This window comes from Trichoderma gamsii (assembly GCF_001481775.2).
Source record: "Trichoderma gamsii strain T6085 chromosome Unknown Scaffold_1.2, whole genome shotgun sequence".
In the NCBI taxonomy this organism is placed as follows: Eukaryota; Fungi; Ascomycota; class Sordariomycetes; order Hypocreales; family Hypocreaceae; genus Trichoderma; species Trichoderma gamsii.
The window spans coordinates 833,063-846,645 of NW_020171338.1; the positions used below are offsets into that span (position 1 = coordinate 833,063).

The 13,583-nt window shown below is 51.4% G+C and overlaps 4 protein-coding genes across 4 annotated transcripts; 1 reads left to right on the plus strand and 3 right to left on the minus strand.

The window, feature by feature from the left end:
- Positions 1-366: 366 nt before the first annotated feature.
- On the plus strand, positions 367-4,837 carry TGAM01_v200239 (sterol 3beta-glucosyltransferase; the record flags this gene model as incomplete). The annotated part of the gene is made up of 5 exons (XM_018803277.1): positions 367-1,174; positions 1,235-1,332; positions 1,394-1,831; positions 1,884-4,550; positions 4,604-4,837. 5 exons carry the CDS (start codon positions 367-369, stop codon positions 4,835-4,837), a joined length of 4,245 nt encoding a protein of 1,414 aa, XP_018663683.1.
- A 633-nt stretch (positions 4,838-5,470) lies between these two features.
- Positions 5,471-6,112, minus strand: TGAM01_v200240 (hypothetical protein; the record flags this gene model as incomplete). Its single annotated transcript, XM_018803276.1, has 1 exon — positions 5,471-6,112. One exon carries the CDS (start codon positions 6,110-6,112, stop codon positions 5,471-5,473), a length of 642 nt encoding a protein of 213 aa, XP_018663682.1.
- Positions 6,113-9,066: 2,954 nt separating this feature from the next.
- TGAM01_v200241 (hypothetical protein) lies at positions 9,067-9,861 on the minus strand (the record flags this gene model as incomplete). The annotated part of the gene is made up of 2 exons (XM_018803274.1): positions 9,067-9,716; positions 9,792-9,861. 2 exons carry the CDS (start codon positions 9,859-9,861, stop codon positions 9,067-9,069), a joined length of 720 nt encoding a protein of 239 aa, XP_018663680.1.
- Positions 9,862-10,655: 794 nt separating this feature from the next.
- TGAM01_v200242 (hypothetical protein) lies at positions 10,656-12,959 on the minus strand (the record flags this gene model as incomplete). Its single annotated transcript, XM_018803273.1, has 1 exon — positions 10,656-12,959. The coding sequence occupies one exon, from the start codon at positions 12,957-12,959 to the stop codon at positions 10,656-10,658; it is 2,304 nt and encodes a 767-aa protein (XP_018663679.1).
- Between the last annotated feature and the right edge of the window lie 624 nt (positions 12,960-13,583).

The window sequence follows — 13,583 nt, forward strand, 5'->3', positions numbered from 1 at the left end:
ACCTGGCGGGTAGGTCGCGAACCTTATCTAGCGGACCGTGAGGCGCCATCAATGAGAGCGGCCTCATTTCTCTCCCAACAACCTCTCCCAAAAGACACAGCAGGCGCTGATCCAAGGTCGCCTCTTCAGTGGAGTGCCGGTGCTGGTGCCTCGCATATCTCATAGGCGTTTGGCGGAGCAGGCGGTTGCCTGGCCTGCACGTCTGCCGTCATCTCCAGCTCGCTGCTGACCCTGCGGCGCAAAGCAAACGGCCCATTTCAACAACCGGTTACGCCTCCGCAGTCGCCTTGAACTAGGCGGACACGCTTCTGGCGCTCCCCCAACTCTAATCGCCGCGGCCGGAACTCATTTCGACCTGCAGCCACCATGGCGACGACTCCCACCCCCCGCCGCGGCAGCCTTGGCGGCGACGACGCTGGACTGCCTCGCATCGCCGAGACACAGACGCCTGCAGACCTGCAGCGAGACGATTCGACCCTGACGGCCGAGCTCCCTGAGCCCCTCCAAGGCAGCGACGACGACACAAGCGAGAATGCGGGATTTGCCCAGACCAGCCCCATGGCTGTGAACATGAACCAGAGCATCTTTGGTTTGATTGCCGCCGCAGGATCCCGGGTCGACTTCAACACCCGCTTTGACGACGGCAGCAGCGATGAGGACGACGGTGAAGACGACGGCGAAGAAGGAGGCCGTCTAAAACCACTGAGCTCGCGGCACCGCGACCTTTCACAGACAGCTATATTGGGGTCATTCCCCGCCAAGGACAAGCGGATCGGGCACAAGAAGAAGCTCTCCGGTCACCGGCTCTTGAAGTCATTTGCCTCGTTGCCTAGAAGGAGGAGCGGCAGAAGCTCTGGCAAGATGTGGGAGCCTACCGAGGAGGTGGACGAGCCCGAGTCGAGTGAATCACCCTCTCCCAAAAAGCCTTCCGAACAGCTGGAGGAGGAGGATCTCCGAGTAGCACCCGTCATGAGCCGGATGCTAGAGGCCCAGGCCGAAATGGCCAGCCGGTCTAGCTTTGACATTGATATTGATCGAGACTCTTCCGGTCCCGATCGAACGGACGAAGGAGAGGAAGAGCGAGAAGAGGAGGGAGAAGCAAACCATGTCACAGCCTTGGCAAGGAAACTAATGGAGATTTTTGACTTTGATGAGCCAGAGCGTGTTATAGAAGGTTCGTCTCTGCCGCCTGATTTACAGCCTTGAATCACTACTAACAACGAGCCATGCATAGAGTATCCATGTTGGTTGCTAAAGAGCGTATTGCTACAAGGCTATCTATACATTACTTCGAAGCACATTTGCTTCTATGCCTATCTTCCCAAAAAGACAGTAAGGCCAACTCCCTCCCACTCACTATATGCGAAGCAAGTTTCACTCACAGAGTCTATAGCAATCCGTAACCAAATCTGGTTACCTATCAAAAAGCGGAAAACGTAACCCAAAGTATAGCCGTTACTGGTTTCGTCTCAAGGGCGACGTATTGTCGTACTATCAGGACTCCACCAACCTATACTTTCCCCACGGCCACATTGACCTCAGCTTCGGCATCTCTGCTAGCATCACAGACAGAGACAAGGAAGGCGTGCATTTTTCGGTGGTGACAAGCCATCGCACCTACAACTTCAGAGCCGAAAGTGCCCCAAGTGCCAAGGAGTGGGTGAAGAGCTTACAGAGGGTCATTTTCCGAAGCCACAATGACGGCGATAGCGTCAAGATATCTATTCCCATCAACAACGTCATTGACGTCGAAGATTCGCAGATGATGGAGTTTTCAGACACCTGCAAGATTCGTGTCATGGATAGTGACGAAACGTTTGCTATCGACGAGGTAAGCTAGCTTGAAGCTTTTGAAGATTCAGTCCTAATATGCGTATGTACAGTACTTTTTCTCCTTCTTCAATTACGGAAAAGAGGCCATAAACGTCATCAAGGACTTGGTTGAAGACGCATCTGCCGAGGGCCCGACGGCTGGTAAAGCGATTGCCAAACAAGAAGAGTCCTCCAATCCGTCATCGCCTCGCGTTCCGGGAAGCGCATTCCGGAATCTAACTCGCGTGGACAGCGCACTCACCACGAAACTTGGTCCGGGACTAGTAGCTGATCATTCAACATCGCGCAGTTCCACAAGTCCAAGCCCGTATCCCAGTGGCGATGATGGTCTCCATTCAAGCTTCGACGCAATCGGAAGAGAGAGAGACAGCCACGATGAGAGTTCTCGAGGAAGATCCAGCGACAATAAAAGATCAGAAAGTAGCCCTCAGGGTGAAGAACGGATATCATCACGGATGCTTGAATCGTCCGAATCAAACCTGTATTCGTCAATGGAAGAACCGAGCTTTGCCAGTCTCAACGAATCTGCTTTTGAAGATCCTTCTGCAAGTCAAATTCTCAGGGGCAGTGACGTCTTCCAAAACCCGACCATGAGACATTCACAAAGCTCCATTCGTGACGACAAGGAGTCAGATCTTCAGCCAGCTAACTATACACCAAGCCACGCTGAAGGATCGGGTTATGCTGGGTCTGTTGATCTCCCGCGAGTGTCAACGCCAACGTTACAGAGCATTACGAGAATGGGCGCGTATCCCTTACAGCGAGCTGGCGCGTTTGCCGATTATCTGAACAAGACTGGCAAGCGAATGAGCACCCTCCTCGCAACGGAATCCATGGGCTATGTCGAGAAAGTTTCCGGTATGTGGAAAGGTGAACGCAAGCATTACGACGAACCTGCCGGTCTGCGACCCGACGAGGATGACCTGGAAGAGGACGATGACGGCCAGGTCAAGACATCTAATGAACGATTTCGAGCACATTTCGCACTCCCTGCCACAGAACGGCTACAGGCTACGTATTTCGGATATATAATGCGTGTATTGCCACTATATGGTAAAATCTACCTCAGCGGCGGATATTTCTGCTTCCGAAGCTTGCTCCCCGGTACGCGGACGAAGTTGATTCTTCCCTTGAAAGATATCGAGAATGCGCATAAAGAGAAGGGTTTTCGCTTTGGATACTCTGGCCTGGTCGTCATCATTCGTGGGCATGAAGAGCTGTTCTTCGAGTTCCGGCAAGCAGAGATTCGTGACGACTGTGCAGTGACGCTGCTGCAATGCCTAGAAATCGATCGCAGTCTCCAAGGATCTGGACTCTTGTCACTAGCGTCCAAAGAGGAAGCAAACGCTGCGATTGCAGAGCGGGAGGCTTTGAAACTAGCAGGACAAGAGACGTTTACAGACCGCGAACCTCAGCTACCGCAGTCAAACACTCATCCCGCCATATTGGGAGACGACCTGGAAACATCGGTGATACAGTTCAAGGCACCGCATTCAATGAGAATTACATGCCTAACAATCGGTTCCAGAGGCGATGTTCAGCCTTACATCGCTTTGTGCAAGGGTTTACTTAAGGACGGTCACAAGCCCAGGATTGCCACTCACGCAGAATTCCAAGGATGGATCGAATCGCATGGCATTGAATTTGCGTGTGTCGAAGGTGATCCTGGAGAACTCATGCGCCTCTGCATTGAGAACGGAACATTTACGCTGTCATTTCTTCGGGAAGCTAATGCGACTTTCCGAGGCTGGCTCGATGATCTTCTTGATTCCGCTTACAAGGCCTGCGAAGGGTCTGAGCTTCTCATCGAGTCGCCGTCAGCCATGGCAGGAATCCATATTGCAGAGAAACTTGGGATCCCGTACTTCAGAGCTTTCACGATGCCGTGGACGAGGACACGTGCGTACCCCCACGCCTTCATCATGCCGGAAAACAAGATGGGCGGTGCCTACAACTACATGACCTATGTCATGTTTGACAACATCTTTTGGAAGGCTACCGCTCATCAGGTCAACAGATGGAGGAACAAAACGCTTGGACTGCCCAATACCGGATTGGAGAAGATGCAGCCTAACAAGGTGCCTTTCTTGTACAATTTCAGCCCGAGTGTCGTTGCGCCCCCTCTGGATTTCTCAGATTGGGTCAGAGTCACTGGCTATTGGTTCTTGGACGAAGGCGGCGACTATGAGCCTCCTCAGGAGCTGCGAGATTTTATCCAGAAAGCAAGGGCTGATGGCAAAAAGATTGTGTACGTTGGGTTTGGTTCGATCATCGTCAATGACCCAGCCAAGATGACCCAGGAGGTGATTGACGCTATCCTTAAGGCTGATGTCCGATGCATTCTCTCCAAGGGGTGGTCTGATCGCATCACTGGAAGGGACGAGCCCGTTAGACCGCTCGCTGAGGAGCCGGTGATGCCACCGGAGATTCACGTCATCAAATCAGCTCCACACGACTGGCTGTTCCGACAGATTGATGCAGCAGCGCACCACGGCGGATCAGGAACCACTGGCGCCAGCTTGAGAGCCGGTATTCCAACCATCATCCGGCCTTTCTTTGGAGACCAGTTCTTCTTTGCCAGCCGTGTAGAAGATTTGGGCGTTGGTGTTTGGGTCAAGAAATGGGGAACGAAATCGTTTGGCCGGGCTCTTTGGGAAGTCACGCGTAACGAGCGGATGATTGTCAAAGCCCGACAGCTGGGTGAACAAATTCGAAGGGTAATTATCATCCCCCCACTCTGTATTTGATAACTATACTAACAGCTATACAGGAGAGCGGTGTTGAAACTGCGATTCAGTCTATATACCGAGACATGGAATATGCAAAGAGTCTGATTAAGCATACAGATGGCCATTTAGAAACAGAAGAAGACGAAGATACGGAAGAGAGCTGGACATTTGTCCGCGGCGACGAACCGGATCCAGACGTGATTACGACAAAGTTGAGCGAAGGTTTGGACGGCGTAGCATTGGGAAACAATAGCAAGGCGTCAGGCAAGGCATAGTAAGATGGAACCTAACGAATATGTCCTTTCGGGTGATTTATTCTTCTTTTTTTTTTTTTCATTTTCCTTTTTTGGATGAGCGGGTTACAGGATTTCTACATACAAACCCTAGAGATGAGAGTTTAATGCTTTTCTTTTTCTTTCTTTCTTTTTTCATTCGGGAAATTGGATCTAGCTCGTCATACTTTGAGTCGATGAACATGAGATGAGATGGTAATGTGTTGGGTGGAGATTCGGCTTTACGACGAGATTGGATGAGTGTTATGACTGCGGTCCTTTATTGGCTGGAATAGATTTTGCGCGATAGAATGAAGAATGCAAAGCTAAATCGCACTTTTGGTATAATACTTCTAGATGACGTCGAGACCTTTTCTGAGGGTGACTCAACCGACGCAGGAAAGTGAACAACGCATGGATTTTTTAGCACGACTGAAAGTGAAAGCAAGTGAGAAGAGGGAAAACAGTAAATTCATAATATTTGATCATAAAAGAGTCGGCTGGTGTAAATCAACCGTAGCTGATGCATACACAAACCAAGACATCCCAAAACACCATAGTATCCAAATCCTTGTCATTGCTCGCTCGCTTAAGGCCGGAAAAGTATATAGATAAAAGAACCCCGTAGATAGCCCATTATACGCACAAATCTTTTGTCGCGTGTGGTTGTGATCCAAGTGGCATAGCGCCATCCTTGGAAGTGATATTATTTGAGAGGCCCACCAGGGGTCGCGAATCGGCAATTGCCTCCCACAGGTCTAGGAACGCATCTTCCATGCCATCAGTGGTCGGGTCTCGCTCCTTGTACACGATGCGGCCGGTGGCGTCTCTCACAGGCTGCCCGTTGCCGTCCAGGACCGGTTCATTCAGCAGGAGGAAAAACTCGGGCCAGTCTCGCCAGGGCGAAGTCTCCAGGGCTATCCTCCAGATGCCGTCCGTGTGTGCGATGATGGCGTCTTCCCAGCGGGCCGTCATGTGAAGGCATTCGCGATACCAGTCCATCATGCCCTGCATGTCCGCGCGCCACCAGCCACCAAGGATAGTGCCGCCAGGCAGAATCTGCTGCCTTGATACAACCCAACGAGCCAAGGCGGGCCAGAAAATCTTTTGTAACAGGTCTAATTTCTGCTGGCGCGTAACTCCAAACTCGCCCACCTGCAGAACATAGATGCGATCGAAGCTCGCTGCCTGAACCCAGTCGCTTTCTCGATGGGCTGTGTCGCAGTCCATGGGACTCTTGTGGGTAGGATATGAAACTCGTTGAAAGTTTCCATACATGATATATTGCAGATGACGGTCCTGTTTTCTTTTCTCTCTTTGGGTTTTGTCGTTTTCCTCTTGCTTTCTGTCGTCTATTGTTCCCCTATTTGTAGATTCAATAATGGTCCCATAGATGGAGAGTATAGTAGAGTGAATCCTGCACAGATGGCACTTGCAGTTTCAAAGTTGGCAAAACGAGACAAATGGATAAGGAAAACAAGGAGAGAAAGGGTAGAAAAAGAAAAGAAGAAAAAAAAGGTGAATAACAAAATGAGTCAGGCACAAACGCACGGATGATATCACAGGAATTCATGCAAAGTTAAGACGGGGCCTGCGTCTTTTTTGTTGATGAGCATCAGAACATCGCGCCCATCACCCCATATCACCTCCGGGAAGCTGTCCAACAAGATGCGAATCTGATAGGAGGCAAAACAAGGCAACGCCCTCGCCAAACAGACTAGAGAGCCAAGGGTAGCATTTACAAGGGTTGGCCATCCGGGGAGACCAAAACCGTCCCGTCTCATACGTCGATCCGCGACGCACGACAATAGAGCTAAAGTCGCAGGGTAGAGCGGCGAACGGCGGGTATGATCGGGATCCCAGCGGAAATGGCTTGAGCTGTGGCAAAAGCAGGCGCTGGCGGGGCCGGCACAGAAGGCCAGAGACAGGCGCTGTGGAGACTTGGGCGAGATGAGGCTGGGCATCGCGTGTTGGATTTATCGGATGCTGCGTTACATGGCTGCGATAATGCGGCGAGTTCCAGTCGGGCACGCAACGGCAAGCCACCAAGGCCAGGCTGTGGACGCCCACAATGGGGGGAATGTCTGAATAGGACTCCACACCACTCCGTCGTCGGGCAGAAGCGCGGAGCAATCAATCATTTGTCGCAGTATTGCTGTGTCGGACAAGCATAGGCCGCCATCTTGTGCCGGCCAGAATCCCGCGATAGCTTCCGCGCCAGCAGGGAGGCGTCTAAAGCGTGGCGCCAGATAAGAGGCGGCTGATAGCGAGACCATATTACGCAGGGCGATGAGCAATAGAATCAGGTCTGGTTGCCTCTGCTTTCTGCGATTTGGTGCAAAGTCCTAGGCCATCCAGGGTGTGGCTTGCCGCGGCGCAACTCTGCGCTGTCTCATTCAACCATAATATGCGGCTGCAAGACGAACTAGAGGCGATGATGCCTAACTGCCAGGATTCTGCTAGTCAGTCAGTGGCATGGCATTGCATCCATCCATTCGTCTGTCCTGCGTGCCATGGCAACATGGCTCTCTGCTCTTTCACATGCTGTGCGTATCGCTTGCGGGCGCTGAAGAGGGCCAGTCTGCTGCCTGATGACGATCCTGGATACCCAGCTCGCTGATTGTTTCCATGAGTTGATGCTTTAGAGAGAGGAAGAGCATTTTGGCTGGGCATATTTGGAATGATTGCAGAAGTAGGAATTAGAAATGAATGTATACACACGCATACTGCGGTGAATACAAGTCCAAGCTACAGATAAGATAAAGCCATTCAGCCAAATGGCAAGTGCAGCTCTCCATTGACAAAGATGCTGCCCCACCACGAAATGCATTATGTAAGCCGCACCGTCAACCTCTGAGAGGAGTTTCATTGCAAAAGAGCCTCCATCATAGCTTCGGCGCCGACAATCTCGAATTTCCACTGCAGACCGGCGCGTAGCGGAGGCAGCACGACCGGCCGTTCTTCTGATTGACAAAGCGACTCTCTCACCAATTTTGCCGCATCGCGATTGACCCCGCCATCGTCCGAATCGACCGCAACAACCGCCCATCATGCCTCAAGACATGCCCCCCCGGGGCGGGTACGAGCCCGTCCAGTACAAGGTGCGTTGCGATGGAGCGTATAACATTGCTGCTGTGGAATCAATTGTTGTTTTATGAAGGATTGGGGTGTCGTTTGTCGTTACCATGGGACTGTGGCGTGGGAAACCAGCACCAGCGATCTGGATTCAAAGCTGCGACAATCGAGATATATATACCCTGTGCCATATATCATGTGTTTTTGAGGCTTGCAACAGAGAAAACATGAACCAAGCTGACTCTTATGTTTAGCGAAACCTGCCCGCCAAGGGCTTCCGACCCGGAATCCTCCTCCTCGGCATGGGCGCCGTCATGGGCTACGGCTGGTACAAGCTAATCGGCGGTATTCGGGAGGCCAAGTACGTCTCCAGCCTCCAGACATGAAAACTTCGCGAACTGACGACTTTGCTTTCTTTTAGCGAGCTTGCCCGTGAGAAGATGTGGGCTCGCATCCACCTGATTCCCCTCCTCCAGGCCGAAGAAGACCGCGACCAGGTGCGACGATACTGGGCCGACCAGAAGCGTGAGAAGGAGTTGTTGGGCGATAACACAAAGGTCTACAACAGCGACAGGTACGATTTTCTGCTCTGATGATGAATTGGGTCAAGTAGATTGCTAACTGTGGGCAGATTCGTGCGACCAACATTCGCCGTTTCCCCGGCACCTTCGAAATGATGGAGTGGTTTTGCATGGGGAGATGTAGAAAATGCGCTCGAATGGAATTGGAATCTTGTATATATATGTGTGTTGACTTGTTCGGCCCAGATGGCGTCGACAAAAATGGGGTAGAAACATCAATAAAGGAGGGCATGGCAATCTATATCTTCTGTTTCTTTGGTCAAGTGCTACTAAACTCTACAAGCGCAGATCAACTACTCTATCTTTAAAAAAAAAAAGAGAAAGAAAAGAAACAGCGAAACCACAGTTGCAGACACTTATTAATAGCGATTATAGGCCGATTTCATCTCAATTCTACACCAACTTCCTCAACAATCCACTCCCACAGCCTCTTCGACAACTCATCACTATGACACTTGGCATTTCCAGCATGCGGCTTCCCCACCGGCTCGAAAAGCGCCGTCTTGCCATCAACCTTGTCTTTCACCTCCAGAGACGTCGCCGCCCACAGCGTATTATACGCCCCCTCGCGAGGAGTCAGCATCCCCCGTGGAGCCGTAATGAGCGGAGCATCTTGTCAAAAGTCCCAAAGTTGGCAACCGCCTCCGTGCCAACCACATCCGGATGAACAGCAACGCTCGTGATCTGCGAATACCGTTTGCCCAGCTCTCTCGCAAAGAGCACATTGGCGAGTTTGCTCTGCGCACAGCGTCTCCACCTACCCATCAGCAGCATATTGTCCTGCTTGAACCGCACGGCGTCAAAGTCAATCCCATTAACCATAGCATATCCCAACGACGTGATGGCTACGAAGCGGACATCTGCTCCCGGCACCTCATTTGCAGTTCGCAGCATGATGGGCAGGAGAAGCAGCAATAGTGCCGCGTTGCCAACGTGGTTGGTGCCGAATTGGACTTCGTAGCCGTCCTTTGTGAGGGCGGGTGGGATGGCCGAGACGCCTGCGTTGGCGATGAATATGTCTAGACGGCTGTGTTGGAATTTTGTTGCGGCTTCGCGGATACTTGCGAGGTTGTCGAGTTTGCAGGCCAAGAAGGTGATGTTTGAGGAGTTGGCAGACTGGGAGATGACTTCTTTGGCGGATTTCTCGTTTCGACCGGTGAAGTAGATGTGTGCTGGGTTGTGTTTGGCTAATTCAAGGATTGCAGCCTTTCCAATGCCACTGGTGCCTATTAGAATAGTGAATCGCTCACCGTGTTAGTTACCGATATGGGGAATGATTGGGGATGACCAAGGAGGCTAACCTCCGGTGATGAGAATGACTTTGCCAGAGAGATCAGGCACATCTGTATCAGGATTGTATGGAAGACCCATTGTGTAACATCAGAATGTGAATGGGATACTGCTTAGGCAAAGAGATGTCGAGTATACAAAATCGCCAGCTTAATTTCTCCTTTATATCCATCTCTTCGTTCATAGAAAACTATTCTTTCTCAGTCACATATTGACATTACCAATCCCATCAAATAAGGCTCAGAATCCTTCACACATCACTACGATTCTCCGCAGTCTATATCATAAATCTCCGCCACGCCATCTCAACACAACCATCCAAATTCCCAAGTCTCTGGCTGAAACTCACTGAAATAAAAAGTCAGTGGCATGGGTCACGGCGAGACATTCGACCGGCGGAGTACTGCTAGTAGATATAGTTTGCTGCAAATATGGCGAGAGGGTTACGTTCGATGATGGACTTGAGCCCCCTATGACCGAGAAAGCCCAGAGCAAGTTGACGGTTCAGTCTCTGAAGGATTATTACCCATAGTCAGCCTATCTGCTCTATCAAACAAAGTATCTCAGAAAGTCTCTTGGCATTGAGTATTCTTTAGCCTATTGACCCAGCATTTTACTAGCTTCATGAGATACGTGTATGAGATACGTGTATCAACCATCACACATCACACACCACATCACATCACATAATTCACATCAATCACACAACCAATTCACGGTTTCAGGCACGCATAAGCCGAATTAATACCTTGACCCATTTTCCAATAACAGTATGTACCTATTACTCTAACTCAAAAGCGCCGGCCACACACCTAGTATTCTTTCTCCAAAGAGCGCCACTTATCCAGCAATCGCAGAACCGCCACATACAACTTCTAATCACCAGCAGCCTCAAGCCCTGCAAGCAGCTCCCGTTCCAACTCGTCGTAATCGAAATTGTCCTCGTTATCTGCATCTGCGACACGAGGTTGCAATGTATCCTTTTGGCCAGATCCACCAGTGTCTCCGTTGGTATGTACAGCTCTCAATGAGGAGGCTCCTCTGCTCCGTGACACCCGCTGCTTTTTCGCTAATGCGCTTTCTCCAACAGTACTGGAACCATCGCCTTCTGACTCAACAGTGGATGCTCTGGCTTTTCGCTTTGTGCCTCTCTGGTCTGGATCGTCGGTGTCGTCTGCGTCACTGTCCGTTGTCTCGCTCCCATTATCTTCATCTTCCGCCTCGCCTCCCTCATCTCCATCCCCTTCGTCATCACCCTCGTCGTCGTCATCATCTCCCAAAAACTCCTTGAGCTCTTCATCAAAGTCCCCCATGTTAATAGAGATGCCGGCCTCTTCCATCTCTGCTGAACCAGTATCTGCAGTGTCCTCGGACCTCTCGCGATCGGCATCAAGGATGGTCATATAATACGGGCTCTCGTCTAGTCTACGCCATTGGCTAAGACAATCGGCTAGCCAGCTCTGATTTACAATCTTGATGCTCGAAATCTTTGCCGCTTGTTGCACCTTCTTGGTTCGCGGCCGTGCTAGAGAAACTACAAGATGTGTAACTCTATTTGAGATGCCGTCCACAACCTGAGCTCCAAAGCTTTGTGCTTGCATTCCTATCTCAGACTCCTCTATATTGACTCCTAGTGGCACAAGACCAGAGAGGCATATGACAAGACCTGAGAGGACATTCGACTTGAGTTCGTCTAGAATATCGCCGACATCCGGAACAAGCGATAGATCAACACCGTCGTCAACGTGAATAGATTTTCTTCGCGCTTTGCTATGTCCGGGTGGATGGGTAGGTTCTGACATTCTCCTCTCCCCTCGTCGCTTATCGTACATATCGTAAAAGGCAGTATGGAGATCGGTAAGATGATCTTGGAGAGTAATAAGCTCCTCGTCATCGTCGCTCAACAGCTGCTGTCGGTGGTGGGCTGGTGAAGACTCCCCCGCTTCTAGGCTTTGGCCTGACTGCTCGTCTTCCTTATCCAACTCTTCCTGCATATGAAGTAGCGGACGATCAGTCAGCTGTTTTTCTAGTGTCTTTTCTTGCTCTTCCGCCTGGACTTTGAGATTGGCTCCGTCCCCTCCCATTCGCGCTAGTTCATCGAGTGGTGAGACCTTTTCACCCGGAGCAGCGTTTTCCGCGTTGGAACTGGGGGCCCCATTCAATTTTGGGGGGGCAGGCAGAATATCTTGTCGCTTGGGTAGGAAGCTGGAGTTGATATCACCGATTCCTTTGAAGAAATCGTAAGGCACAACTTTGATCAGATTTGGTCGATTCATGGGCCAAACGTCTGAGCGATCGTCAATAATAACAACCATGTCTGTGCTGACAGGGAACAGTCTCTGCAAGCTCTTTGCAGTAATGCTTCCATTCTCATCACGGCTGATGACGCGATTGCCAAAGAGCTTCTTGTCTGGGTCAACAATTCGTGCAATATTCAGGGCGTAGGCGCGGGTTCCCATGGTATATACATGTAGCTCGTACATGGTAGAGACGGTTTCCAAGAACTCTTGGAGGCCCGGCCGTAGCTTGATGTAGTAGGTGCAGCCGCTAGCCAGCCCTCGAGGCCCATCGTCGTTGAGCTGAAAGCTCTTGACGTCCTTGACAGCCTCATGGTTGGGATTGGCCTTGTCGCGCTGCCACTCTCCCACAGTCGGTTCTATGCACGCATGGATAATGGTCTGGTCCAAGTCGACCACCAGGCTGAGCTTCCGCTGGCGCAGAAGCCGCTTCTGTGACTCGTGCTCGGCCTTCTTGGCCACGTTTTGGCTCACCATCAAGCCGGTCTGGTCGTGCGTCATGTTGATCATGGCGCGATCGGTGTCTTTTTCCTCGCTGGCCCAGTTGATCTCGGTCATGTCTGCACCGCACAGGCTGCACAAGCCCTGGATCTGCACCTCGTGGCCGCAAGCTTCCTCGACGGTCATGCACGGCACGTCGGCCGGAATCGTCTGTCCCTCCTTGATGCGCCATTCTTTTAGGGTGCCTTCGGCAGGACTGTCAAACTCTGTGTATGTCGTCTCATCCGCCCATTCGTCGTCGCCGATTTTCCGCCGCCAGGAGAACTTGTACTCGAATATAGTCTCCTGCTTCTTGATGGAGTCGCCAGACGACTTGAGCAGCTTGGTGATGACGATGGGGTAGTGCAGGCGCGAGCCCAGCGAGACCACCTTGTCGTACATGTCTGTTTCGCGGTCGAGATCCCAGGCTCTGCGTGGAAGTCGGGCTCGTCGAGCTCCAGAGAGACACGATCCGAGCTCTCTCGATTAGCGCGATCGACGGCAGCGATGCCGGACGTTCGCGACGGCAATTGGAATCCCAGCTGCCGGTTGCAAGAAGCTCCTAAAAAGCTTCCCCGTGCGCAGTCAAGATAGCTTCAGCGACGGTAGCCGAGCCCATGGCCTCACCGGCGCAGGTCCAAACAGATTGTGAAGCTCGTGGCCAAAGCAGGAATCGCGGGAGCAGCTCGCGACGAAATCCGAATGCGACGCCGAAAAGATGTAGTAATATGTTGGAAAGGGTACTCGAATAATACAGCACCTGCTGATGAATACTGCGTAAAAGTCGCAGTTCTGTTGTGCTGATAATATTGGTCGCTTGTTTTGGTTCAGTCCACCGGAATAAACTGAGGGTGACGTGACGCAGTTGCCCGCAACCAACTTTCAATTGAGCTCGGGAGCTTAGGAGACGGTACTCGGTACTTGGTACTTGCGCTTTCACTCACCTCGACTTTTCTTTCACTGCCAAGGTTTCCATTTTATAGCCATTTGGGCCCCGCCACAAAGCTTCCGAGCCAGGTTAGAGCC